This window comes from Uloborus diversus, chromosome 1 (assembly GCF_026930045.1).
Source record: "Uloborus diversus isolate 005 chromosome 1, Udiv.v.3.1, whole genome shotgun sequence".
Classification (NCBI taxonomy): domain Eukaryota; kingdom Metazoa; phylum Arthropoda; class Arachnida; order Araneae; family Uloboridae; genus Uloborus; species Uloborus diversus.
Genome location: NC_072731.1, coordinates 181,687,787 through 181,715,779, shown reverse-complemented (window position 1 = coordinate 181,715,779; position 27,993 = coordinate 181,687,787). Strand labels below are relative to the sequence as shown.

Here is a 27,993-nt window from a genome sequence, read left to right as displayed (position 1 = left end):
AATAACAAATCTTGAACCGTTACATCACTGGAATCGTTATTAAATTCACATTTTTAAATTAAACCTTTTGCGTAAAGAAATAGTTACTGAAAAGAATCTAAACTGAATGTTTTTTCCACTTTTTTTTTTTTGATGTAATATTAATTAAATAAAACATGCCGTACGCAATGCGACTCCTTTATTATATTTTACACTATAAATTATTTGTAAAACAAATAAAAAAACATCTTATCCTAACACGTTTCTTACCTTCCAGACGCAAATGGAACATAATCTCTGCCAAATTACTTGACCGCGCAATGTCTAATGTGAAATATCGACTTGGAAAATATTATGTAAGAATGAGTTTGACCCTCCCCCCAAGTAAGGGTGCGTAGAGGCTTTTCCAACCCCCCTCCCCCTTGGGACCCTTACGTATTTAATGAATGGGCCCTTATAGTCTACTATTTTCATTGAAGTAAGGTAGTTTTATAATAAGGTAATAAGGTAATTTTATATGCTTCAAAAAATAAACGAACACCCATGTAACAATTAGCACTTATTACAGAATTTGTCTTTTGCGCAGAAATAAGTTTAATCCGAAAAACGGGGTTTTTAAACTGCGAAATCAGCATGCAATCGCTGATTTAAAACGAGTCTGATTGAGGAGCATAACATACTACTCGAGTGCAGCGCCACCTGGATTTTCCTCAGATCTGACCTCACTTTTTCCCCGCCGATCGGCACACTACTCTTTCTAGGTACTATAACAATGGTGCTACGGTTTTAAAAATGGACGAACAGATGTCCATGACGAAGAGTGGACTGGCAGGCCCAATATCCTGACCGATAAAATAAATTCGCAAGTGGATCAAAAACTGCAATCCGATTGTCGATTGACGATTATTGACCTAGCTAGAGATGTAAAATTTCCGGAAATTTTGAGATGGTGGGGAAAAAACCGGTTTTTTACCTTTTTTTTTCAGGAAAAATTGGAAAAAAAAGGAAAATTTGATTTTTTTATGAATAAAATTAAGGTTTCTTAAAAACTCTGTGATTCTTGGAACATATGAAGGGTTCAGCATTAAGAAATATATGCTATCCATACATCTGCTTGACAGAAATACACATAAAGGTAAGATTAATTAGAACAAAAAAAAAACTTTTTGTTTTATAACTGACAGCTTTCATGATCAAACACCAGAAATAAGTCAAGTCATCATTCAATCAATAATATTGGGTAATAACAACCAACAATATTGTGTGTCTAATCGTAACAATTACATTTTCTATTTTAGATTGCCTTTGAAACTTGAAGTATTAATTGAAATTTTTGACTTTCAATCATGATTGATTTTTTTTGAAAGAAAAATAATACAATGTAACTTTACTGTCTGAAAATGAAAGCTATTGAGTTTTGATTTTTTCCAATCCAGTCTCAGACCAAATCAAAATTAAATTGGTATTTCTTAAGCTGAACCAAAACTATAGTTTCAGTTTATTCATAAGGCCATGCTAAGCACTGTAGTAAAAGTAGTCATACCAGCACTTTTAAACAAATTTAAGTTATTATAACCATGTTGTTCTCTGTTTTGTGTTTTACTTAATAAATAAAATGTTTTAGGGTCATTTGATCAAGAACTATTGTTTTGAAAAATCCAAAAAAAAAAAAAAAAAAAAGACATCTGAATCAAATATATGGAAGAGCCACACTTTAAAATACAATATCTCAGCATCTCAGCTTGAGCCTAACTGCAAATTCCCCTTTTTTGCTTAGCACGGCGGTATACAGGGTGTGGCAAAAAAAATATCGGACAAAATTTGTATCATCGAATGGAAGAAAGTCACATGATTTCATTTAAATGAGTGCCTAATTTATTTTTGTTTCTTACTTTATTAGAAAATAATTTACAATATATTACCTAGTTTATGTATTGTTTTCGGTTTTCTTACAATTTTAAGCAAAATACCTGCTATTTTAAATTGTTTAACCAAGTAGAACGACAGTTCGTTCGCTTGTTGTCCCTCGACAAACAGTATTTGAAACGGCATGTCATTTCAAGTGGCTTGGAAATGATAGTCGGGAATGTGTACAAAAACGAACAGTGAACATTTCAGTTAATCGTCAGATCATCCAAAAGTGAGTTTAATGAAATCCTTGGGTTTCCACAAGAGCAATCGTTTTTGGGAATTTGTGACTGATAAGTGCGACTAAGGGAAAAAACAGCTCACACAGAAGTTTCACGAGTTCCAAAAAGTTCAGGCATTCGTATGACTCCAAAGATGTCAGAAACGTTTGAGGCGGGCCGCAAGTCCACGCTGGAAGAGATACATTTCACTGATTTACCGTTCAACCTGCCCACATCCCCCAGAACCATAGGATTTGGTCTGTAGACATTCCAAGCACCTTAGAAAGTGTTAGATATCGCCAAAACCCGAAGTCAGGCTTGGTCTGAGATGGAATCAGCACAAGCGACAAAAAATCTCTGTTTTTTGTGGATGAGGGCCGTAAAATGAATCAAAAAGTGAACCAGAATGACATTTTAGAAGTTATTGTACTTCTGTGGGCCTAAGAGCACTTCAGCATTGTAGACTGCACATTTTCCTTCAACTCCACACTGATTCATATGGCCAAAAAGACAAGAGTGGCGCAAGGTGCATTGTTTTTGACATGATATCATCTTTAGAGTGGACGCTCTACTCGCTTGACCTCAATCCCATTTATTACACTGTATGGCCTGTTTCAAAGTCAAAGGTCTACCCTAAACTACGCATAAGTTTGGACTTTCTAAACCAATTGCTTTATAGGGAATAGGATTGATTAAAAAACTTGCTGCCCTTGAATGAAAATTTCAATAAGCAGCTTCATCTCTGTATTACTGCAAAAGGCTGCTAGTTTGAAACCAATTAAATTTATTGATTGCTAAAGGTCTTCTATTATTATTTTTTGTGTTTTGTAAATTTATTTGTTTTTAATAGAGTTTCTTGGAAAATTGCTCGCCCGTTTTTTTTTTTTTTTTTTTTTTTTTTTTGCCGCACCTTGTACATTTGGTTCGCGCAATCAGCAGAAACATAGTTTTGATTAAAGTTATGATTGTTTGTTTTATGAAGAAGGAAAATAAATTCTTCACTAAGGTTATTAGTTTAAGCTTTTTTGTAAAAAGTATTATTAAATAATTTTTAAATCTATATGCAAATTATATTGTCATACAACAACTTTCATTAATGTTAGACAGTATTTCAACATTAAACGGGGGGGGGGGGGGGGGGTTCCATCAGAATTTAAGTGTGAGAAATTTCTAATCACTTTTTGCTGAAAATTCCAATTAAAACCCTGAAAAGAAAAAATTCATTTTTTCTGAAGTGGAAATTTACTCCTTCAGAAAAAAGTTTTTTCCGTTTTTTTTCGGAAATTTCCCGGGTTTTTTCCGCCTGTTTTCATCTCTAGACCTAGCTAAACAATTTCCTCAACTTAGATGAACTACAGTCTACAATATTGTCACAGGAAACCTTAGATACCGAAAATTGCATGCAAGGTGGGTACTAGAAATACTCAAGCAGCAAGCGTCAATGCAGAGGGGTTAAAGAAGCTTGTACAGTGGGACGAAAAATGCCTAGAAGTGAAGGGAGATTATGCAGAGTAAGTTTGTAGATAACTAAATTTGCAATAAAATATGTTTTTTGTGAGCATGTTTTTTCATGTGACCAAACAGCTCTTACTTTAGGAACATAAAATATTACAGTGAGAATGTGGTATTACAATTTAAAATACCCTTGTGATTCATTAAAAAAGGACAGAAAATTTGTTTTCAATAGTTTTCAAAATAATAATTATTATTTTTCAAAACACTTAAAATACCTGTCAATTCACATATGTATGCTTGAAATTTCAAAGACATAAACTGCTTTGGCATTTTTCTCAGACAATCTTTATGAAGTGTTTCTGTGTTACCAAAGTCCACAAAATATACAACACAGTGTGAACCCTTCTTTCCAATCACTGCTCCTCGGTACCACTGTCCATCCTCTATTTCAAAATTATAACAATAACCATATAGCATTATTTAGTGCAGACTCAATGCATCAAAATAAAATTATGTTTTAAAGCATAACAATAGATGTTAATATGCAAATACAATTGAGGCAGTGAGGAGCAAAGGGATGCAAGTGGCAAAATTAAAAATTTGGAGATAACCAGTACACATGGTAGGTGAACCTCTCCTCTGTCTTGGGGCAAGAGATTGTACTAGTAGTCCTGGTAGGTGCTGCTGTACAGCATGATTTAGAAAACAATTTCAAGCAAAGCTTACCTAGGATCTAATCCGTAAACGTGTTTTACTCGAAACTTAAAATAGTCCACTTGCATCACTTTGCTTCTCACTCCCTCAGTTATCAAACCCAAAACTATTTACATGTAAGTTACACTAAAATATTTTAAACCTAAGTTAAATTGAATTAAAAAATTGCTTTAACAGAAAAATATAAAGAAAATAAGTTGAAGATTAAGGCAATTAAAATTAAGTATATATACATATTAATGTATATACTAGCATTCCCGTACCCGGCATTGTTCGGGTAATGGAATTAGCAGGGGGGTAACAGTGCTTGGTATACCTAGTTACGAAAATCCCATATAATAATTACTTATTACCAACATTTTTCTAATTTTGGGAGAGTCCCGGGGCTCCTATGAACTCTCTCTCTCTCTCTCTCTCTCTCTCTATATATATATATATATATATATATATATATATATCCTTGTCCTTAACCGATCCTTTTAAAGTATAGTTGGACCTCCATATATTGAAGTAGCAAATTGCCGGAAAAAAATTCGCTACATAGGAATTTCGATACATAGAAACATTATTTTATCGTACAAATCTCCTAAAATACTAAAATTAAAGCTAATTTTTATGTATGCAACCCAATTTCTAATTTATACGAGCATCGGATTAAATGAAAGCTGATAGATAAAAAATTAACAGAAATTACATTTTTGCACCATCATACATCTTTATTCTTCAGCAATTAACTTGATCCGCAGCATTAGGAGAGTTTTGTTTTGACAATGTAATCGATAGAAAAGAAAAAAAAATCAATCTAACTTGAATGATTTCTGCTGAAGATAAAAAGACTAGGAATGACAATCAACAGATAAAAGGGATAACTTGAAACTGATTTTACAGTGTTACTGGTTACAACTTAGATTTGAAATAAACTTGGGGGAATTTAAGAACACCAGAACGGAACAACGACCTATCTGGGGGTGTGACCCTTCAACACCAGATTCCTTCTGAGTTTTGTAGCAACATTTAGTTAACATAATATTCTCCCCAAACCTTCATTTTTCATGAGACAAACAGTCTGAAGTGGAAAAAAAAATCTACGAATGTCTCAAATAAATTTTGATACATAGAGATTTTTTCGATATTTAGAAACAATTTTTCTACGTAATGAACATAGAAATTTGCTGGGATTTCGATATATAGAAAATTTTGATATATGGAGGTTCGACTGTATTGATTTTCTTTACTCGAGCAATGCCAGGGGCGGGAATGCTAGTTTATATATGTTGTCTCAGGACATTGATTTTTAGCCCTGCACACAAAGGAAGGGTGTTATAAGTTTGACTTGTCTGTGTATCTGTCTGTGGCACTCTAGTGCCTTGGCACACACGGCAGTGTGTCAGCCAAGTTCGGAAATCATGCAATGCATTTGCCAGTGTGTATCTTACACGAACCATTCGAAGCTACTTTTGACCCTCTCATTTCTCAAAAACTATTAGACCTATATTCTTGAATTCCTGTATGTCTAATGGGGCTGCCTAGAAGATTTAAATTCCTAAATTTCATGACTATACCTCTTATAGTTATGGAATTATTAAGATCTGAAAAATGCCATTTTTTATACTGACTCACCGACTCACTCATCAAATTGATTACGAACTTCCAACTGTATCACATACTTGAAATTTGACACAAAGATTTTCATGCATATGTGAAAAGAAAATTCTAAAAAGTCAAACTACATTAAAATAGCAAAAAACTAAGCAATTTTTCATGAGCATCACAACTTGTTCACTTCACTGCGCAATTTCAAACTGGTCGCCAAATAAATCAAAACAAATGAGCTCGTCAAATGTTGCCAAAACAAGGTTAAGTTTTAAATTAACTATTTAATTTCTACCCAAAATGTGGTTTTAAATAATACTTTAAGTTCCATTAAAATGAAAAATGATCCATCAAATAATTAAACTTGCAAATCTAGAACTAAGCCTTTAAAATTAAAAATAACCAGCCTTGAAGTTTATCAAGTTATTTAAAAACTTTAAATCTCAATTAAGTGTAAAATTACAGGAGGAGCAAAAACGGCAGCAATAATTTCAACATGAGAAATATTTTCGCCAATTCTGCATATTTTACGATCTACGTTATGATCCTCCTGGGACAATAAAAAAATTCCAGACAGACTTTGAGAATTAAGAGTCTTAGCAACTTTCCCAATTGTCCTCAAATTTGAGGACGCCAAAGACCAAGAGCTAGCGTACTTTGACCTTGCTGATAAATGACAAAAACAGACGATTATTGCCCAAAACTAGCGATCATGCCAAGTCCTCAGTTATTGAAATATTGTCAAAACTACTAATAAAAAAAACAGTGCACCACAAAAGCAGGGGAAATTGAAAATCATATATTTGCACAAGCTTTTACATTTGACTGTCGAAATTAGAACATAACCTTTGATTTAGCTTTTCAAAAAGTAATGATATCCCAACAAAACATAATGTGAAAAAAGAGCCAAATTCATTTGAAATGAGGTTTGAGGTAGACGGTGTCACTGACAAAAAGAGTTCAGATCTAAACGGTTACCAAGTTCCATAGCAGTTCCGCATAGATGTTGGACTTTTCCATGTTCGTCAATTCATTGAGAAAACAATTTTTTTACTTTCTTCGATATTAGATTTAAAACTTGGCAAGTCTCAGGGTTCATACCCTTTAGGCAGAAAAAAATTCAAGCACTTTTCAAGTACTTTTCAAGGTAAAAAATGTTGTTTTCAAGGCAATATCATAAATTTGTACTAAAAATATAGTATGCAGATTTCATTTACTACAAACGCATAGAAATAAGGCAATAATACAAAAAGTATAGGAAAACAAAATTGCTTTTTCTACAACGAGAGACGATTTGATGAAAGATCTACTGCGTTGAAAGTTTTTCTGAAAATTTTGAAAAGTTTGGTCATAAAGAGAAGCAGATACCAAGAGGTTTAATTTTGGGGTTTTTTAAAGGTTGCAGCAGTCAGAGGTTTGTATATTTTCTAGAATCAGCAAATTAATACTTTAAAAAAAAACTTTCATAAGTGCTTTTAACTTTTATGGGAAGAAACTAAAATACCCAAGTTCAATGGCATTGCCAGAGAGGAGTTTTTGAAGTTACTCCCCCCCCCCCCGATTTCAACATTTATTTCCAATATCTATACAGTGGTTTATTACAATATAAGTGCGGTTAGGACAAAAACACTACCCAGAAAGTTATTTCAGTTTGCACTATTAGGTTCTAATAATATTAGGTTTGCAAATCATTTATAAGTATGCAAATCAATTATTCGTATGTATTTATTAGCTGTTCAGCCAATAAGGCATTTCAACTGTCCTCAAGTAAATTTAAAAATTAGGAAGTAAGAAAAGTTTATGAAAGTTCTGAAGTCCACAGTCCAGTCTCTACACCTCAAAATATACAAAAGCAGCTTAAGCAGTGATAAATACTCTGAATGCAAACTTGAGCCTATTCAGCTTTCATTGATTAACTTGCAATAGACAATAAATGTGCAAGTTCAGATTTATAGAGCCATATTTCGAAATTGAAAAGATTCACAAGAAGTTGACATATATTATGACAAAAGTAGTTTTATTTTGGGAAAAAAATGGGTTATTGTTGAAATTAGAATTTAAATTTAGAAAGGCAATAATATTCAGGTGATTTGTGAGTTCATAAAAAATTACCTGAAAGTTTCAAAAAGCAAAATGGGGCGAGGGGGGGGGAATAATTTTTAAAACTAAAACCCCTATTACTTGAATCTACATATGTACAAAAATAATTTTTGCTATGCATACAATTCATAAAATAGTTTATTAAGTCGAAATATTCTGTATAGAAATACCATGCCCATTGCCCACTGCCTGTTGATAACCAGCAACAGGCACTGGGCCTAGCTAGGCTGGTACCGGTCAATTTATTAGATCCAAATGAAGATGAATGACCCTCCTTAAACTATCTACCCCTTTGCTGATTAAAGCCTCTTTCAGTAAGCTCCAAGCACCCACAACCTTAATAAAGTAGTAATTTTGAACATTTGAGGAAAAGGGGAAAATTGGAGATATAGGAAGGTAAAAGCATAAAAACGAACACTACTGGATTTCAAGTGAATAATCATAACACAACCACCCCTGTTATACACCTTATTTATTTTAGCAGACATAAAAAAATGATGTACTTATAAATAAAATTATATAAATCAACTTTATATTTAAAATACAAACTTTAAGTTAATTTGTTAGGTGCTCAACTGCTGAAATTTAAATTTTTAAAAAAAAAATCTATTATGACCAAAAATTAGGTAAAGATAATCATTCAAAATTGCAAAAATAAATAAGCAAATAATTAAACAAGACCAAGGTAATAAATTCTTTAACTCTTTAGTTATTAAAATAAAACATAAAATGAGCAAATCTGATGTAGCAGTGTCAAAATAACAACTAATTGCCAAAAATATAAAAATATTTACAAAATGCAAAAGGATTGAAATCTCAAACAAGGGAAGCAAATTTTTGCGAATTAAGTTTAATGTTGTCATGTTTCCCATAAAATAAACTTATATTTTACTGAAATTAAACATAAAATATGCTAATCTACGGTAGCAAATATGAAAATAACATCTGATTAGTGAATATATTTAAATATTTGCAAGATGCAAAAAGATTGAAATTTCAAACACGAAAAGCAATTTTTTGCAAAGTCTTAGTTCGTTCGACGTGGCATGTTTCCCATGAAATAAATTTATTTGATTTTTATTAAAATTAAACAAAAAATATATTAATCTAAGGTAGCATATGCGAAACTAACATTTGATTAGCCAAAATATTTAAATATTTGCAGGATGCAAAAAGATTGAAATTTCAAACACAAGAGCAATTTTCCGTGAAACCCGAGTAAGTTCAATGTTGTCATGGTTCCCAAATTAATTTCTTTGTTAATTAATGAAATTAAACAAAAAATAAACTAATCTAAGGTACCATATGTCAAAATATCTTTCGGTTGTAAAAAACATCAAAATATTTACAAGATGCAAAAGGATTGAAATCCCAAACACGGAAGCAATTTTTCGCGATGTTGCATACTGAATACATGTTCAGAAAATTGCATTGGTGAAATACTTTTTTAAAACTTCTAAGCACAATTCGTTAATTTTTGAGAGAATTTAAGCACTAAGAAACTTTTTCAAGGTTTTAAAACTTTTTCAAGGTTTTCAAGCACTTGAAAATGAACTTTTTTTTTCAAGCACTTTTCAAGGTTTTTCAAGGGCGTACGAACCCTGAGTCTGAAAAAAAAAAAAAAAAAACACTGATGACTTAAACCATGGCCCCACTGAATGCGCTGGCGCTTACCAGGCCTTGACAATTTTTGACTTTCTTGTGTTAAACCGGGGCAACTATTTCTGCACTTGAACATGGCCACACTAGATGGAAAAACTTCAAAACTTCATATTTGCCCATTCTGACCGCAAGGAGGCACCACAAGCCACGGTTGCATCCACCAATCAACGACAAGTTTCAAAGCTTGTTTATTTTAATTAATAAATGGAACATGTAACAAACATCAATATTTCGCAAGATGCTCAGAAATATACCGTAAAAACCAATTCGAATCGAATTTGTAAAGTTATTTAGCTGATTATTTAATGCGTAAATGGTGGATCTAAAGTTGGTTAGGCAATTTCTTTTAATTTAATTTTACATGTTCATTTATAGCTTGTGTATCATTTGATGGATTATTTTACGCTTAATGGAGAAACATAATTATTCAGAGGATTATTTTTTATTTTAATGGACTTTTAGATCTTGTTTCTAGGGCTTATCGCTTCGCTTACAAGTCTTTGAAAAAGACAAAATAGTTTATGGTATCGCCAAATAAATACTTCATATGTAACTTGAAATAGTCCCCGACAATAAATAAAATTGAAACTTATCGCCAGATTAAAAAATGCTCCGCTACGTACCTATCACGGAAAATTACCCCCCTCCCCCCACACTTTTTTTTATTTTAAGAAATGCTAGATATTTAGAGCTGCTCCTAATGCTATACTATTAGAACAAGATTACAAAATTTGTACGCAGATCTTAGATTCCTGCGGATACTTGACGGTCTACTGTGTGTGTGTATTTTATTTTTCCAACAGAAAATTCATATCCTAATTTTCGCCAAACTTGGCGATCAAATTTCCTGCAAAGTTTCTAGTTCAAAGCTCCTTTCTCATTCATGCTTAAAGTGTAGAAAATAGTTTTTATGACGAATTCAATGTTTACAGGATTTTACATTGCTAAATATTTTAATTTTCTTAAAAGTACAGTAAATTTGCGATACTTCAAAGTCCGATAAATCGAATATTACTATAACTCGAAATTTTTATCAAGTCTTGACAACTTAGTCTTTAATTCCATTCTAATTATTCTAAATAACTCGAAGTTAACTTCTTTCAACTCGAAGTTTTTTCCAAGATTACTCGAAATTATTTCGAAAGAACGAAAAAAAAAAAAAAAGAAAAAGAAAAAGAAAAAGAAAAAAAAAAGAAGTGACTACGGGAGAATAATTATTTTACCTTCACTTGCAATCCGAATTTGAAACGAATGAAGATGTGCACATTTCCTGAAGTAGAATCAGCTCTATTCAAGCGGTTCCAGCATGATTTTGATTTTTTTCTATCAATACATTTGATTAAACTGTGCATATTGTGCTAAAAAACTTAAGTTCTGTAATTTTGTCTGTTATATGTACATATTAATTAAAGTATTCGATGGTTTTTAATATTAAAATATCAAAAAACAAAACTATCGTTAAGTCAACCTTTCGATAAGTCGAAGTTTTCCGTCGGTCTTTTTACATTCGAGCTATCGCAAATCGAATGTATGTTTAAAAATATCATAGAAATGGCAATTAAAAAAAATCATATCATTGTTTTGCTTTTGCAAGGACAAAATAAATTTTGTACGGAACTCTCCCCTGCTAGGATTTTACGAAATCCTAGCAGGGGAGAGTTTATTTTACATGGGGAACAGATTATTTTACAAAATATCAACAGTGTTGATATTTTGTAAAATAATCTGTTCCCCATTTTAAAAAAAAAAATAGTTTCACAAATTCATGTGTAGATATTTGAGGAGTTTCTTTACCTATTGCATGTATTTGTTAAATGTTAAAAATAAATTTTAAAAAATAATAATAATTTGAATTTTGGCTGCTTGATGAGTTCGAATTAAGTTATTCACGATCATGAATTGCGATAGGATCCTACTCGTTGGGTTTCTTGTTTCTACAAATGGAATAAAATGGAAATGACCAAGAAATTTGCACCCGTCATAATATTACTGCTGATTTTTTAGAATAGTTAATACGAGGCCGTAAGTAAGATAAATATTTTGTGGCCGAATCTGACCTTTATCATAAAAATTATTTACTGCGTGAACACTTTATAACAATTGAAAAATATATTGAAGTAATAGCACCTGGGATGCTATAGGTAAGGTGGGAGCCTGGGGGTGGGGATAGAACCTGAGCTAAAGTGAACGCTCTCCGGTCTGTGCGCCTTCTGATGTGTGTGTGTACACCCAAACCTGTTTTTGTGCGGACTTTTTTTTGTGTAGTTTATAAAAATTATTTATAAAACGAGCGAAAATTATTTATCAAACGAGTGCTTGGTAGTATCATCAAGGGTCGACAGGGGCATCCGATGGGAAGTCACTGTGACTTTCCAAAAATTTCTTAATTCGGGAAATTTTTCGGGAGTCGGCAAAATTATCATCGCTTGGTTTATTTTGATTTCGTTTAAATATAATATTTTGGGTATTTTCTACGTGAGACTTTTTTTATGCAGTCCCTATCCACCGCATAAAAAAATATTTTTTAACTCAGTTGCGAAAACTTTTTAAGGCTACTGGTGAAGTTTCAAGCATTTTTTTTACACGATTTTTTTATGCGGTCCCTATTCACCGCATAAAAAGAGGATGGGGTGTGTATATATACATATTTTTAATGCTCAAAGCGTGTGAAGCAACAGGGTCGTTTCCGAAATTTTAAGGGATTTTTTTTTTTTTGAAAGAACATTTTTAAAATCATAGGATCTGATCATTTTTTAAAATAACTTGACTGTTTAATATACAAAAAAAAATGCATTAATCGGTGCACTTTCATTGTTTACGCTTCAGTCGATGACATCACAATTGATGAAATGCCATTCACTGATGCCACTCACAGAGCACAATATTCAATTAGTTTCTTTACTCACAAGTGTTGGCAACTATATGATTGATAGTAAGCGTAGAGTGCAATATGTAATTCGCTTCTCGATCATCATAACGTAGAAACGCGGTAGACAAATGCGCCAAAGTACATCATTTGTGACGTCATAAAGACCACGCCTTATTTTCAAAATCGGATATTTAAAAAAATTAATTAAAAACTAAGCTTCGGGAAAATGAAAGTTTTTTCTAGCTCCATGTTATTTTTATTTATTTTTTGATTATGCTATGAATTTCCTTTTGTAAGAAAAAAAAATCTGCACTTTTTCGAAATAGCTCTTGTGCACTAAGCGTTTGTGCATCTCTATGCGTATTGTGCACTAATATACTACTAAAATCTACACTAAAGTTATTATAACATGAGATGTGCTAAAAATGGAAGGGGAAATAGATAAATGACATTATTTTGGTGTCCGTACAATATTGGTGCGAGAACCACGGACCCGTCGTAGAACCATGTATTAGTCACACTCTGATTTTAAATGTTTTTAAAATTATGTTAATGGTTCATTTTCTTAAATTGCCATGATATTTTTAACTTTTCTATTGTTCTTCTTCATTTGAAAAAGAATATTCCTAACCAGGCCTGTCAAGTGGGGATATCACGGTGGGGAGGAGGCAATTATGACACCCCTAAATTTTACAAACATACTAAAATTAGGCATTTAGCTCGTATTTTGTTGTTTTTCCCCTACACAAAACCTTCGCCCCCCCCCCCCCCCGCGAATTTGTAAATGTCGGGCCTGTTCGTACATTTTTAATTAGATTCTGTTCGTTGTAAAATATACACTACATTACGAGCGAAAAGAATGGCAATTGTCAACGTAAATTCCTATACCCCCCTCCCTCTAATCCCCATCAGGGTCAAAAGGGGCAATGAATGACCCTCTCAAGTTTTGAAAAATGAATGTATTTACAGATTGCGGAGCGTGTTTTTTTTTTTTTTTTCGATGTAATTTATTGAGCAGAAAAAATTCTCATGTAAATGAGCATGTAAAATTAGAAATGGGAGCTGCCTGCCATATATTATCAATCGTAAAACTGTTGTATCCAAAAAGGAAACCCCAGGTAATTTTCAATAAAAAATTTGAAAATTATTTGCAAAGCTTTCAAAAAAAAAAAAAAAAGTTTGAAAAAATATATTAAGAATTACGCATTAATATTTAAAAAAAAAAAATCATATATTTTCTGTGTTCAGTTAAAAATTTTTATTACACGTAATTTTTGATATGATATTAAAATAACAATAAGAAATGCTCTTCACCTTTGTAATACAATGTTTATTCAGCACTTTTTCTCTTCATTCCTTCTTTTGAAATTAAAATTTTCGTCAAATGACGTACGCCCGATAATAAGTCGAGAAATCACGTATTCACAGATGCCAAAGCGCCAACGCTCACAATCACGCCAAGTGGAAACAAAAACAGGGGTAGCCAGTGGCGCCCTCTTTGTTGCCATGAGTTTCAGCGATTGCCACGGCCGTTAAGTATTCAGTGGGGCCATGCTTAAACTTGCTGCAAGTTTAAAATCCATTATCAAAGAAAGTAAAAAATTGTTTTCTCAATGAAGTGAAGAACATGGAAAAGTCCAACATCTATGAGAAACTTGCTATGGAACTTGGTAACCGTTTAGATCCTAACTCTTTTTTTGTCAGTGATATAGTCTACCCAGAACCTCATTTCGACCTAACTTGGCTCCTTTTTCAAATTTATGTTTTGTTGCGATTTTCTTTACTCGAGCAATGCCAGGTGCAGGAATGCTAGTATATATATGTTATCTCAGGACATTGATATTGTATGTGTGTATCTGTGAGTCTGCCGGAGGCACTCGAGCAGCTAAAGGAATGGATCGATTTTGAAAAAAAAAAAAAAAAAATTTGTTCGAAAGGAGAGTTGATCAGTCCTTAGCTAGGTTGCGTCTTTGGATGTCATTAATTAACGAAGATATTAGTTAAAAACCTTTAAACGCTTTTTCGCGATTTTTGCAGTGAAAACACATTTAAATTGTAAAAATTCAGTACCAAAATCAAGAGTTTTTTTCTGCGTCTGATAGAATGTGCTTAGAACTTGCATGTTATATAGAATTCAAATTATAATGTTTTTAAAGCAGGTTTTAAGTACGGCTAAGCCTTTATTCAAGCGATTGGTAACTGAATTCATTGTTGGCCAGCAAGGAAATTAAAAGCAATGATTTAAAATTTTTATCTGTTGCCAGTTTCTATTTGTTAACAAATAAAATATTCGCAATTGATTTGTAATAGCATAAGACTTTTAAAAGAATTTTCAATTTTCTCTTTCGATTCTACTTTGCGACTCAGTCAGGGTTTTTTTTAATTTCTAATTTAAGACAATCACTTGTTATCATTTACTTTTACAATGTGAAATAAAACTTAAATGCTTTATGTATTTTATTTGTGATGATGTTCTTAAAAACTTCGTTTCCAGTTTTGAAAAAATGAAAGCCAGAAACATTATTATTTGACTTGAGAAAAGCCTCGAAGAATCACGTGAGAAACAAAAACAATATCAAATTTAAGATTCACTATCGACCAAAAGTTGAGATGAAGTACTGAATAATGATTTGAATGGAGGAAAGCCTGCGAAAATAAGGGATTTAAAATTCAATTACAAGTTTTAATTTCACAGAAATTAAGGGGTTTTAATTAATTTCTCCTGAACTAATTGATATTTCAAAAAAATCCTTTCTTAGTGGATACTTTCGTGATTACGTGGACATGCATGGTAAATTTATAGATATACAGTTAACCCTCGTTTATCGCGGTTAATTCATTCCAGACTTCACCACGATTACTGAATTTCCGCGAAGTAGGATTCTGCATTTATAAACTGAATATTTTCCTAATTAGAGGGCATAAAACTTACTGACAACAATTCAAATAGGTTTTTAACATAGTTAGGGTCCCCTACTAGGGGACTAGACATGAAACAGCACCTTTATCCAACATTACATTTGTATTACTTAATATATATATTGCACAAAATATGAGAAAACGAGATATATTAGACAGAATCGATATCAAATTAATTATTGGGAAATAAAGTACACACACATGCAGTTCTTACACACTACTACTAACCTATGGAAATAGCTCAACTTCAACTTGTTCAATGATGAATTAATTTCCAGTTTGTGACCGTATATGCCCCTTTCTTCCTCTACATTTATCCTCATCAAAGGTATTACGCATATAGTTTAAAAAGCTAGCAGTACGTAGTTGAACACCATTAGAGATGAATTTATCCCCTAGTAATAATACAGTGATTTATACTTTGCAGTTAGCGTTTAAGGTTAAATTGAGATAAACTTTCTTTGGCGATTTTAAACCTCCACTCCCTCAACTAGTACAACTTCAGTCCCTAAGAGCTTACAAGTTATGTCTTTTAAGTAAGGTAATTCTCTTGGAAGAAAAAGTTTACACGAGAACATTAAAAAGGCTCTTTGCTATAATTGAAAAAAAAAACAGCAAAAACCGCGATTTAGTGAAACCGTGAAAGTCGAAGCGCGAAGTAGCGAGGGACGACTGTGTGTATGTATGTATATGTATATATACATATATATATATATATATATATATATATATACACTTCCAACTTTAAATATTTGGATAAATAGAAATGTTTCAAAAATTAACAAGAAAATAACCTACAACCCATGAGTGATAGTGCACTCTTCTAAAATTAAACCAGAAAGTTATTGAAGACTTGCTTTAATAAATCGACTATTTTTTTACTTTAGAAAAATCTAAAAAGTAAAAACTTAGATTGTTGTTGAAAGAAAACTACATTTTTTTTATGAGCATCATACTTTACAGATCAATTTTTAAAAAAATTTGTCCAACAATTAGAAAACAAATGCTATTATGCGTGTCAACTGTTGCCAAAAACTGTAGCTGAAGTTTAAAATTAAACAATTAACTTTCAAACAAAACATGCTTTTAGATATAAATTATTAAAATTCCTGTTATATTAGTTTTACACAAATAATTACCAGCATATTTTGCTAAAACAATCTCATTCTCCTCTGGCAAGGATGAATCATCATAAGTAGAAACAGGTAGGTTTTCACAATATTCTGTCATCTTTTTGATTAAATCCATATTCAGAGCAATATCTAAAAATACAATATTGTAGTGAACAATAAAAAAAGTTATTGGAATTTTATTAATTCATTAAAAAAATCTTTAAAAAGTATATTTCTAAGGTCAGTACTTCTCTACATTAAATTGCAACTAATGTTTCAAAACTGCCGAAACTAACTCGGTAATAACAAAAATAACTAATCATAACTTTAAAGTATCTTCTTCGTCAGATTAACTCGCAAGAGCTGGCACGGGGTCGTAAACAACCCCAGCCATTTTTTGTTTCCATTTCTTGGAATTTCATGGACAGATAAAGAAATCATTTTCTGAGTAGCTGGGATTGTGTCTTTGATTGATGTGTGGGTGTGGTTGGAATTTTCTTATCTCCTTTCAATTCTTGTAAACAAGGGGGTTTTTGCGAGTGGGGTCTTTTTCGACCCTGCACGAGTAGTGACGTCAGTAAAATTCTCTAAACGGAACATTTATAATGAAGAAGCCCCGAAGTGCTCAGTGGATGTTGTTGATCAAATGGCAGCATCCTACACCACGACAAGGATAACTAACGATGGCCCATGGTAGTATTTTTTTGCATTCTGAATGTTGCTGCTATAAACCCACGGATAATACTGCTGTCCAAAAAGGACCCTCCTGTGGAATATAAGAACCGAAGACATTTTTTAAAAAAGCTTGCATTGTGTTTAGTTGAAGAAAAAAAAGCAAACCGTGTTGTTAGTGAAGAACCCCCAACTAAAAAGGCCAAAGTTTCGGGTCGATTCAGGTGTGCTTTGTGCCCAAGAAATAAAGACAAAAAATGTCAACACATTTGGGTATTGAGCAAAAATTATGCATGCAAAGAACATCAAAATATTGTTTGCAACAACTGTAAGTAAGTTTCTTTAGGTATTCTATATTTTTTGTACAACTTTTGCTAACTGAATACTAACTGAAATAGGAATAAAAATGTGTAAACGTTTTGAAAAAGTTGTTGAAAAATGTGTCATAAATATGCTTAAAAACATTGTAAAAGCTAGGAAAAGTATTTTTTATGCATTGTTTAACATTTAAAACATTTTTTTTTCGTGCATAGCATAATTCATAAAAATCTTTCTTTATGCATTTCAAATAAAAAAAATAATTATTGTAGAAGTCTCTGTTGGTGGAGAAACATAAACAAATAAAATAAAATAAAGAATTTGTGCAAAAATTAAAAGGAAGAAAAAAAAATACTGGGGTCGTTTTCGACCCCGCGCGAATACTTGTGTGACGAATAACGGTGCGAGTTCTCGCGAGTTAATAATGCGAAAGAATAAGTACCTGATGCATATTTATACTTTAAGAACCAAACATTAAAATATGAATACAGATTTAAAAGAATAATTTTTATAAAATTTTTTGCTTTTGTGCTTGGAACTGAAAATAAGTGATTCAGTGATTGATACACCCTAGTTAGAGCACCTAGGAAATGTTTTTCAAACTAGATAACATTAAAAATAAAACTAGATTAAAAGCAAATTTATTTGAATAAATATGTCTAACTAGGGGGCTATCGCCCCCTGTTTATTTAGGCTCACCAATTCCCAGACCTGCTTACGCAGTTCCTTCGGATTGCTACGCTCGCTCACCGGTCAGCAAAGTATTAGTCTTGCTTTATTTGTATTTAAAAAATGTTTTTTTTTATATGAATCATACATGTAAAAGAGACAATTACTTTGACATGCAACTTGTGCATTAGATTATGATAAAGCATAAGTTTGCAATTCCATTATCTTAAGATAAGTATGCAAGGGAACATTTTTGTACTAAAGTTACAAACATAATATAATCTTTGTTTCCTATATTTACTGAATGCAAAAGAGATTGCAGTGAAAAACAACCTACAATGTTTACACACTGGAAAGCCTAAACAGCTTAAAAACATTTCATGGTCATTAATTATACTATGTTCAGTGTCAAAATATATGTGGATATATGTTTTAAAATGTCTAACAATTGCAAAGAGCAAGCAACTTCTGACATTTTCTGAAAGCTGTGATTTAGTAAAAAAATGTTAGAATGAATGTTTTAAGAGTCAAAAAACCAAACCCAGTGGCACGCCAGCTCATGAGGGCCAAGGCCTACTGTACTCATCTCACTCTTTCTGACCAAGGGCTCCAGGGTGCTAGGCAGGTGTTCCGGTTAAGAGGGTAGCCTAACGCGGAAAACCCAGGATTTAGTTACCAAGCATGCTTGGTACTCATTTTATTGACCCACTGAAGGGATGACAGCTGAGTCAATCATGCCGGACCCGGAGAATGAACCCGGGCCTGAAGCGTTGCGCTTCCACTGAGCCACTGGGCTTTAAGAGCACTTGAATATAATTTACGAAGAAAGCAGAGAGTGGGCTATGGAGTCTTTAGATGAAAGATCTGAAACAGGGTTTAAGCTGAGTTTAAAACTTCTTCTGCAAAAAACCTAAAGTTGGAAAAAAAAGTTTAGCAAAATGCTAAAACATCGACATTTAATGAAGCCCAAAAATTCATTTATTAGGAGGTCAGATTGCAAATAAAGACATTTCTACTGGCTGTTGAACTTAATAGTAACTGAAACATTTTCTGAACTAAGAATTGTAATATGATTAAGTTGAGAATCGCTGTTCTTGTTTAATAATCTCTCGGATCATGCTTCATGCATAGTTTTGTTTTTTTAAATTCTTTATTCCTGTACTTTTTTATTTGAGCAAAAAAGCGAAAACGCCTTGTTTAATTTTCGCAATTTAAATAGGTTTTTCGCATTTTGCGAAAAATGCGACCGTAGCGGAAACTCTGATCTGAAAGCAGATCGGTCAAAAATGCTGCCGATAGGCTTAGGTGCACAAATGCACACCGTGTACTTCAAATCGAGAGAATTTCACCAGTGTTTCCAAACACATTTACGGAATAATCATGTACTTTACTGGAGAAAAAGAGTTGACCTAAGACTGATAAAAATAAAACTGGAGAACAATACTATTGTAGCAAAAAAAAATAGTGATTATTGTAACACTAATACTAACATCATATCTCGAATACCACTTATTTCATTCGATAGTAATGTGTCTTTTAAATTCAAACGTAAACAATTTCCTGTTAGATTAGCTTTCCTAATGACTATAAATAAAGCAGAGTCAAACTGATTTTGTGAAAACATATTAGCAGTAATATCCGCTTTACTTTGTCACTATGGTTCAGTTCTTAACATTAATACCCTTGCAAAATTATGCGACATGATTTGCTCTTTAGGTCTTCACAATTCAATTTGTCTCTTTACTTTGTCATTGTGGTTCAGTTCTTAACTTCAATGCATTGTTGTTTGTGACATATTTTGCAATGAGAATTGTCCAATAAATTTAGTCTATGTGGAATAACATAATATATTTAAAAATGTGGTTGGAAAAAAAACCTGCATTTTTTTGGTAAAAAAGTTGGAGTCGAAGGTTTAAAATTTCAAGAGACAGAGTTGGTAATTTTCTCTAAAAATTCGCAGCTCTGCCATTATTTGTGGAGTCACAGCCGGAGTCAGACTAATTTTGGGTAAAGGAGTTGGAGTCACTAAAAATCCTGGAGTCAGAGTAAGACATTTTTCCTCCGACTCTACAGCCCTGGTAAGTAGGGAACTTTATTTTTTGTGAGCACTATGGTTACGGGAGAAACCTTTCAACAACAACATCAGCTTTGCAAAGGATAAAAAAAAAGAAAATCATAATACTTCTCTACATACACGATTGAAAATTTCTGGGTTTTCAGATACAGCAGAGACATAATCAAATGATCTGACTCTTGAATGACTTACACATGACATAAAAATATACAAATATAAAAATGACGAGAAGCAACAGGCTCTGGATCCAACTAGACTGGTCCTAGTCAATTTACAATCCCCAGTGAAGATCAATGGCCCTCTTAAAACTATCTACTCCCATGCTCAGTACCACCTCTTCCGGTAAGATGTTCCAAGGTTCCACTACCCTACTATAATAATAATTATCCCTAATATCCATGTTAGCCTGAGATAACATGTCCATGACTGAAAAATGGTTTTGTCAAATCTAAACAAATTTTATCATAAGTTTGACCCTGTGCATTATATATAGTCATTGGGAAAGCTAATCTAACGGGAATCTGTTTATGTTTGAATTTAAAAGGCACGTTACTATCGGATGAAAAAAGTGGTATTCGAGGATAAGTATCAGTGTTATTATTAGCATTTTTTTTAAATACAGTATTTTTTCCAGTTTTATTACTACCAAAGTTAGTTTAGCTCTTTTCTCCAGTATAGTGCATGATAATTCCACAAATATGTTTGGAAACACAGAACTCACTCGATTTGCGATTTGCGGTTTACGGCGTACATTTGCGCGCTTAAGCCTATCGGCAGCATTTCTAACGATCTGCACTCGGATCTTTCATCTAAAAACTCCCAAGCCCATTGCTCTCTTCTTTGTAAATTATATTCAAGTGATCTTAAACACTCATTCTAAAATGAAAATCCTAACGCTAGAATTCAAAAGCTAGAACTTGAACTACATCCACTGTTAGAAGCAAGCCTGCAGCACATGTAAACAACGATGGTACGTAAACAAAGCTGATCGTTGCCAACGGAGAGAAAGAAATAAAGGCTCGTTTTGTGCCACACATAAGCATTATGTGTATGTATGTATATATATATATATATATATATATATATATATATATATATATATATATATATATATATATATATATATATATATATATATATATATATATATATATATATAGCACTTGCAGCAAACTGAATGAAAAAAAAGGAAATCTGCAAAATATATTTAAATTACAAAATTTACTCAAATATTATGCATTTAGTAATGGGAGTCTGAATGAGGTATTAATACTGTTAGTATTATAACAGTATATAAATAAATATATTCCTTTTTTGCCGACTATTCCACCGTTCAGAGAAAAAGTACTGATGGGACTGAAGCCATTATTTTAAAGCAACTATTATAATCATTAAAAACACCATACATAGATAATTTTCCTCGAATTTAAGAACTGAATGCTGAGACTGTAAATTCATTAGTATAAAACGTTTTTGATCAAATATAAAACATCGATATTGAGAAAAATAAAAACACATTGAATGCAGAACACAGACACTTTCTGTACTATACCATCAATATACTACGCATACATTAGAAACTGAAGAAATAAAAAAACAGCTAACTTACTTTCAGCATTGAAAGGAGCACAAAATAGAAAGTCATCATCTACAAAGTAAATGACAATATCCTGTTCTCCAGAAGAAAATGGAACACGCTCAATGTCGGAGAAGAAAATTTTAGGTTCAACTTCAGGAGTAGGCACACCATGATTCTAACAAAATAAATAATGAAGTAAAATTTCTAAAGGACAAAGTGTAATACACAAAACACAAGGGCCATAAGCATTTATTTTTGTTAGTATGACAACTTAAATGGATGAAAATAATGATCTCCTAAAACAGTCGGTTTCAGCAATTGAATGAGATCTCTCAAACTGATAGAGAAACATATGTTTTTTTAGTTTTGTTGCATTAGCAACAATTAATACTTAAAATAATATAAAAAGATTGTGTCACATGTGCAGAGAAAGTTGTGTGCTAAGAAACAAAGTTTGTTATGGGGATGTAATTTTTGCCCCCTCAGCAGGGTCAAATCTTGATGTTCAAAATTTTGGGCAAAAACTGGTGAGCTTTAAAAAAATAAATAAATAAATAAATAAATAAATAAACAAAATAAACACTAATATAAATTTACTGAAAGATAAAAATACATCTAATTAAATGACTGGTAAGTGTAAAGTAAGATGGATTAAATTCCCTTTCAAGGGTCTGGACAGAGGAAATGGAGGTCCTTTTAAGGATTTTTCATCAAATAATAATTAGACCTGATTAACCAAAAGGACCCATCACAAAATTTTGATTGACCAAATGAAACCTTTCATGGACTAATTTTTTAATAAATGAGTACGCAAACTAGAAATCTAATCTATATTGATGGATAAGTTTTGGTAAACATTTAGAAATTTCACAAAAAGTTTTTTAAAATTCACAAAAATAGGACTTTATGAAAAATTCCCCTAGAAGCATTACATTTTTTACTAAGTTTTTTGCAAAAAAAATCAATATTCTTGCCCATTTTTGTGCAATCCTAAGCAAAAACTGCTGCATCAGAAGGGGGAAAAATGATTTTTTGAATGAAAGAAACTATAACTGCCAAAATATATGGATTTTCATTCTGTTTATATGCAGATATGTACAGAAATAAAATTAGGGTACTTTTTTTTTTTTTTTTTGAAATAATTTTTTATGTTTGCATTTTGTTTTTCTTTTCTTTTAGCCTGAAAAATATCAATTTTTACTTTTTTTACAAAAAAAAAAATACACACACACACTTCTGCATGTTAGTGTGCCAAACAACTGTGTGTGTGTGTTGTTGACCAAATCTAGTCAACAACATAAATATATCCAAGCTCATAAATATCAAAACCAAAATAACATTAAGCTTATTTTGCAGAATTTAAGTTAAAAAAATTAGTAACCAAATTTCCCTTTAAGAAGAGTTAATAAACAATACTGTGATACTTTTAACTATAGAAATAAAATGAGAGTGTAAAATTTTTTCAGCAACAGATAAAATGATATAATTAATCTAAGACGGGGGTGTGTGTGTGTGTAAACAATAAGTGAAAAATGGTACATAACATCGGGGTAGGGGAGCAGGGGCTAACATATCTAATGTCTAGGACAAATTTTAACAAAAAATGCAATTCTGATTTACATTAATGTTTGTAGGATTTGAACAAAGGATAACTTTATAACTATTGCTATACAATAACGAATAAATACCTTTGAGCTTGAAAATTAAAGGAATGAATTACAAAGTTTTAATAAAATAGTCCAACATTCTTGCAAAAATTTGCAATTTTTGAGCATTAAAATGTTAGTAATTCCTTCATTTAATATTGTTATACCAATTAAATAAAACTGTGTTCAGACTGCCCCCCCACCCCGCCCACTTTCACTATTGATAGTTGCTTACTCGATGTTTGAATGTAACATTGAAGGGTAAGGTTGGTATATAACAAGGACCCATTATATGACATGACCTATTGAACTATCCTTAAGAGTGACACCAGTACTATGAAGCAATTGCATATGAGGCAATGAGAAGCAAAGGGATGTAAGTGGCAAAATTGAAAATTTGGAGATAACCAGTACAAATAGTAGGGGAAGCTTTCCTCTGTCTTGGGGCAACACATAGTACTAGAAGCCCTGGTAGAAGTAATGGCATACTAAGTATCAGATAAATTATTATTTGTTTATTAAATTGTTTATGAGTGGCAACATTCAGTTGTTTATGAGTTAGTAAGAATGTTTGCAATGACGTCCATGCGTTAGGATTTTGGAATTGTTTTTTAAATTTTGCAAGTTCATACTTTGCTATTTTTCATTGTCAATTAAATGTTTTTATTAAATATAAATTTGTTTTCATCATTATAAACACTTTATCATCACATTATATAAGTATAGAATATTCACATGCAAAACAATACAAAACATAAATTTATGTCAAAATAGTTACCCCACTTATGTTTTCTCCTTGAGGTATATTTTCAGTTTCAAGCACAAATCTGACATTTTGCACACCTTCATGAGGTTCAGTTTCAGCAATCACAGAATAAACCTGATCACACTGTAAAGGCTTAGTCAAAATGTCTTTGTTCAATACTTTTACTGGAATGCAAAATGATGGATAAGTAGCTAAGTTCGTCGGTAGGCACTGTATGCTTCGTTTATTAACTTCTTCAGTATTACCATAGTCAATGAAAAGAATTTTATAAACATCATTAGGTAATATTTCTTCCACACAGCCTCGATACCATGAATTATCCATACTGCATTTTGCACAAATTAATTCACCAACAACAGGTTTACGTGACATACTTTTAGCAACAGAACATTTAACTAGCTCCTCTTGTAACTCAACAATCAATTTTTGATTATCTAAATTTTGTAAAAACACAACATCTTGCTCTATATGACACATAATAACAGCGCACTTTGTTTGTAGGGGGAGTTTTTCTCGTTTAAGGGATTTTAAAGTAATAGGGCGAAATATTTTTACAATGTATATACAGTCTGCAGTTTTTCTGACAGCTTCAATGCAATAACGTTGCCCTAAATTTACAGTCTGTACTTCCTCTAATGAAAGTTTTATTGTAAACACTGGAAATTTTACGCATGATTTAGGTAAATAGAAAATGCTCGACTTGGAAACTTCTTCAGTAACACCAGAATCAAAACATAAAACTGTATACCTATCTTGCTTATCATTTACATTCCTTATTACACATCGGTGCCATAACTTGTCTTTTCCACAAACAAGTAAAACTTCGTTGTTGCTAGGTGTATGGTAGATCATCTGATGTTCTGCATTCTTTAATAAGTGATTCATTTCTTTAATTTTAATCAGATCACAAACCCGTTGAGCAAAATAATATTTTTCATCAAAATGATGAATCACAACTTCACACATTTCCTCAATTTGTAAAACTGTGGGATGTAAAGCTGATTCGAGAATAGGTTCATATAAAGGATAAATTTTAACAGCCTGAATATTATCAATTATTTCATCAGTTAATACAGCTGTAAACACCGCTTCCAAATCAATATCTTTAGGGATATCTTCTAAATTTTGAACTCTGACAGGAATACTAAACATTGGACATGGGGTACCTTCTTCAGGTAACAGACAAATATCTTCTAGCTTAACATTATCTGTGTTACCGTAGTCAACAAAAAACACTTTATATAATTCAGCAGCATTTGATTTGATTAATCCTCTATACCAGAAGCCATCCACATATTTCACACGAATCAATTCACCCACTTTTGGCAGGTGATTCAGTTTCTTTACCTCTGAGTTTTGTAAACCGATCATTACCTTTTGCAAATCTTCATAGTCAGAAACTTTCTGAACATACGCTAGAGTATCTTCTCTAAAACTAATTTTTATTTCAACCGGACTTTTTTTTAATGAGCGCGATTCAATAGAAGTTACACCAGGAGTTTTGATGTCTACAACAAAGACATTTTGTTGCTTTTCAAGAGCTATAATAGAAAACGAAAGCTCATTACTGGCTACACGTTTCAGAACAGATTCCAAATCTTTAAACTTAACTGGTATTGCAAATGCTGGAAAACTATAACAGTCTTTGGAAGGCACTTTCATGTCGCTCAACTTAACCGATTCAGAATTTCCATAATCAAAAAACTGAACTTCACACTTATTGGGTTCAACTTTTTTAATAAATCCTCGATACCATTGATTATCAATAGAAAATTTTGCAAGAATGACATCATTAACATCAGGTAAATGCGATAAGCATTTTAAGTCACCAGCATTTTTGAGTATTTCTCTAAGTTTTAAAAGTTCAGATTCATCTGAAAGCTTTTGAACATAAAATAAATCATCTTCAGCGTGACTAATTAAAATTTCTGTGAGTGTTTCCCTAGGTAACAAACGTTTTTTGAGAGAAGAAAACTTGATAATTTCATCTTTTTTGTCTTCACTTTTTTCAGTTATACTTGAATTACTCATAGCTCCAGATGGCACTGTTTCTTTAGTCGGAGTTATGTCCAAAAATTTCACTTCCTGCAGCCCATTTCTTTCTTTAACAACTTGTACAGAATATGGCGTGTTCAAATTTATAGCAGACACATCAACATTATGAGCTAAAACTGGTCTACAAAAGGGAGGCATTTCAAGCAAGTTACTTGGTAATTCTCTCATATCATTAACTGACAGTACTTTAGAGTTTCCAAAATCAATAAAGTCCACTTCATAAGAATCATTGGCATTTTCTTGAATAACCTTAACACGGTACCATGAACCATCATCAAAAAGGGCACCATATATGTTGCCCTTCATGGGCTTTTTATTCAATCGTGGCATATTTATTGTATGCAAAGTATTAATTAAATGTGCAATTCTTTCTACATCATCAATTTTTTGAACAAATACTTTCTGATCTGTTTTATAACATACAGAAACTTTAACGATTTCTTCGGGTGGTAATTTTTCAACCTTTGGAGCATCATTTGTTGCTATAATGACATCCTTCCCTAACAAAGAATCCAAAGATCTGCTCCCTTGCGAAAATATAACTTCATAATATTTTTCTTTATTGTCTAGGACTTCCATATCCCAATCATTTTGTGACAACTTATCAATGACAGTTTGAATGTTTTCTTTGCTTATTTTAATTTGTAAAGATACACAAATACTAAACTTGGGACACCTAAATTCTTCAGACAGAAAACGAATGTCACTCTTTGGAACTAATTCAGTATTCCCAAAATCAATGAAGAAGACGTTAAAATTGTTGGAGTTCTCCTCCATTATTTGTCCACGATACCACACACCATCTTCACTGTATTTACAGCAAATTAGTTCATTTTTGTTTGGCACATATTTATCATTTACAGAATTGCAATAAGTATTAAGCTTCTCATGGAAAGTATTGACAGGGATTTCATCATCAACAAGTTGAACAAAGAGTTCATAAAGTGATTTGACGAATACAACTTTAACTTTATATTTCTGTTTAACCTCTAATGATTTTTGCCTCATTATTTTTCCTGTGTCCACTTCAGAATCCAATCTGTTTCCAGCTTCAGGTTGAAACTGATTTAAGTTTGATGAACTTCCCAGCTTTTTAGAATCAGAACTTCCGGAAGCTTTGAAAGTAGTTTCTAAAGACTTAATACCTCGAAACCATGGATAACAGAGAATAGTCTGTGTGCTACCTTTGTGATCAAAATTAAGCTCAACTGAATTATTATGAATGAACTTTACTGTCATTTTGGCTTCTTTGGCTTCTTTAAAATATTCTTCAACTTCTTTGATTGACATGTGTTCTGGTTTATCACAGCTGACAAGATATGATTTTATGCCCAATAATTCAGGAGTTAGTAGCCTAACTTTTTCTACTTCTTCTTCATTACCGAAATCAACATATCGTACAAGGAATTTATTTTGCTTTCGCTGCAGCACAACACAACGATACCAACTGTTATATTGCGGAGAATATCCAGCAGCATAATCCATTTCTTCAATGCTAAAAACAACAAATAAATTTCAATAAGTTTTATAAATAGAATATAGAGCCTGAAAGAGGATAAACTGATTAATGTTTCAAACATTTATACAGAAGAGTGTTAGAAGGACAACATATGTGCGATTGCTAGAGAAATTAAGTTTTTTTGCAGGACTGCAAGTCTGCTAGTTAGCTGAAAATGTTTTAA

At 32.1% G+C, this 27,993-nt stretch overlaps 1 protein-coding gene across 1 annotated transcript in view; it reads right to left on the bottom strand.

Annotated features, from left to right (window-relative positions):
* The window catches only part of LOC129217508 (tudor domain-containing 6-like), a 58,768-nt gene that overhangs the window by 7,187 nt on the left and 23,588 nt on the right, over positions 1-27,993 (bottom strand). Inside the window, exons 10-13 of the mRNA XM_054851823.1 lie at positions 24,269-27,806; positions 21,875-22,019; positions 16,560-16,682; positions 3,839-4,006 (exon numbers count right to left, since the gene is read on the bottom strand). Of these exons, the coding sequence (XP_054707798.1) occupies positions 3,839-4,006; positions 16,560-16,682; positions 21,875-22,019; positions 24,269-27,806 (3,974 nt within the window). The remainder of the gene's footprint in view (positions 1-3,838; positions 4,007-16,559; positions 16,683-21,874; positions 22,020-24,268; positions 27,807-27,993) is intronic.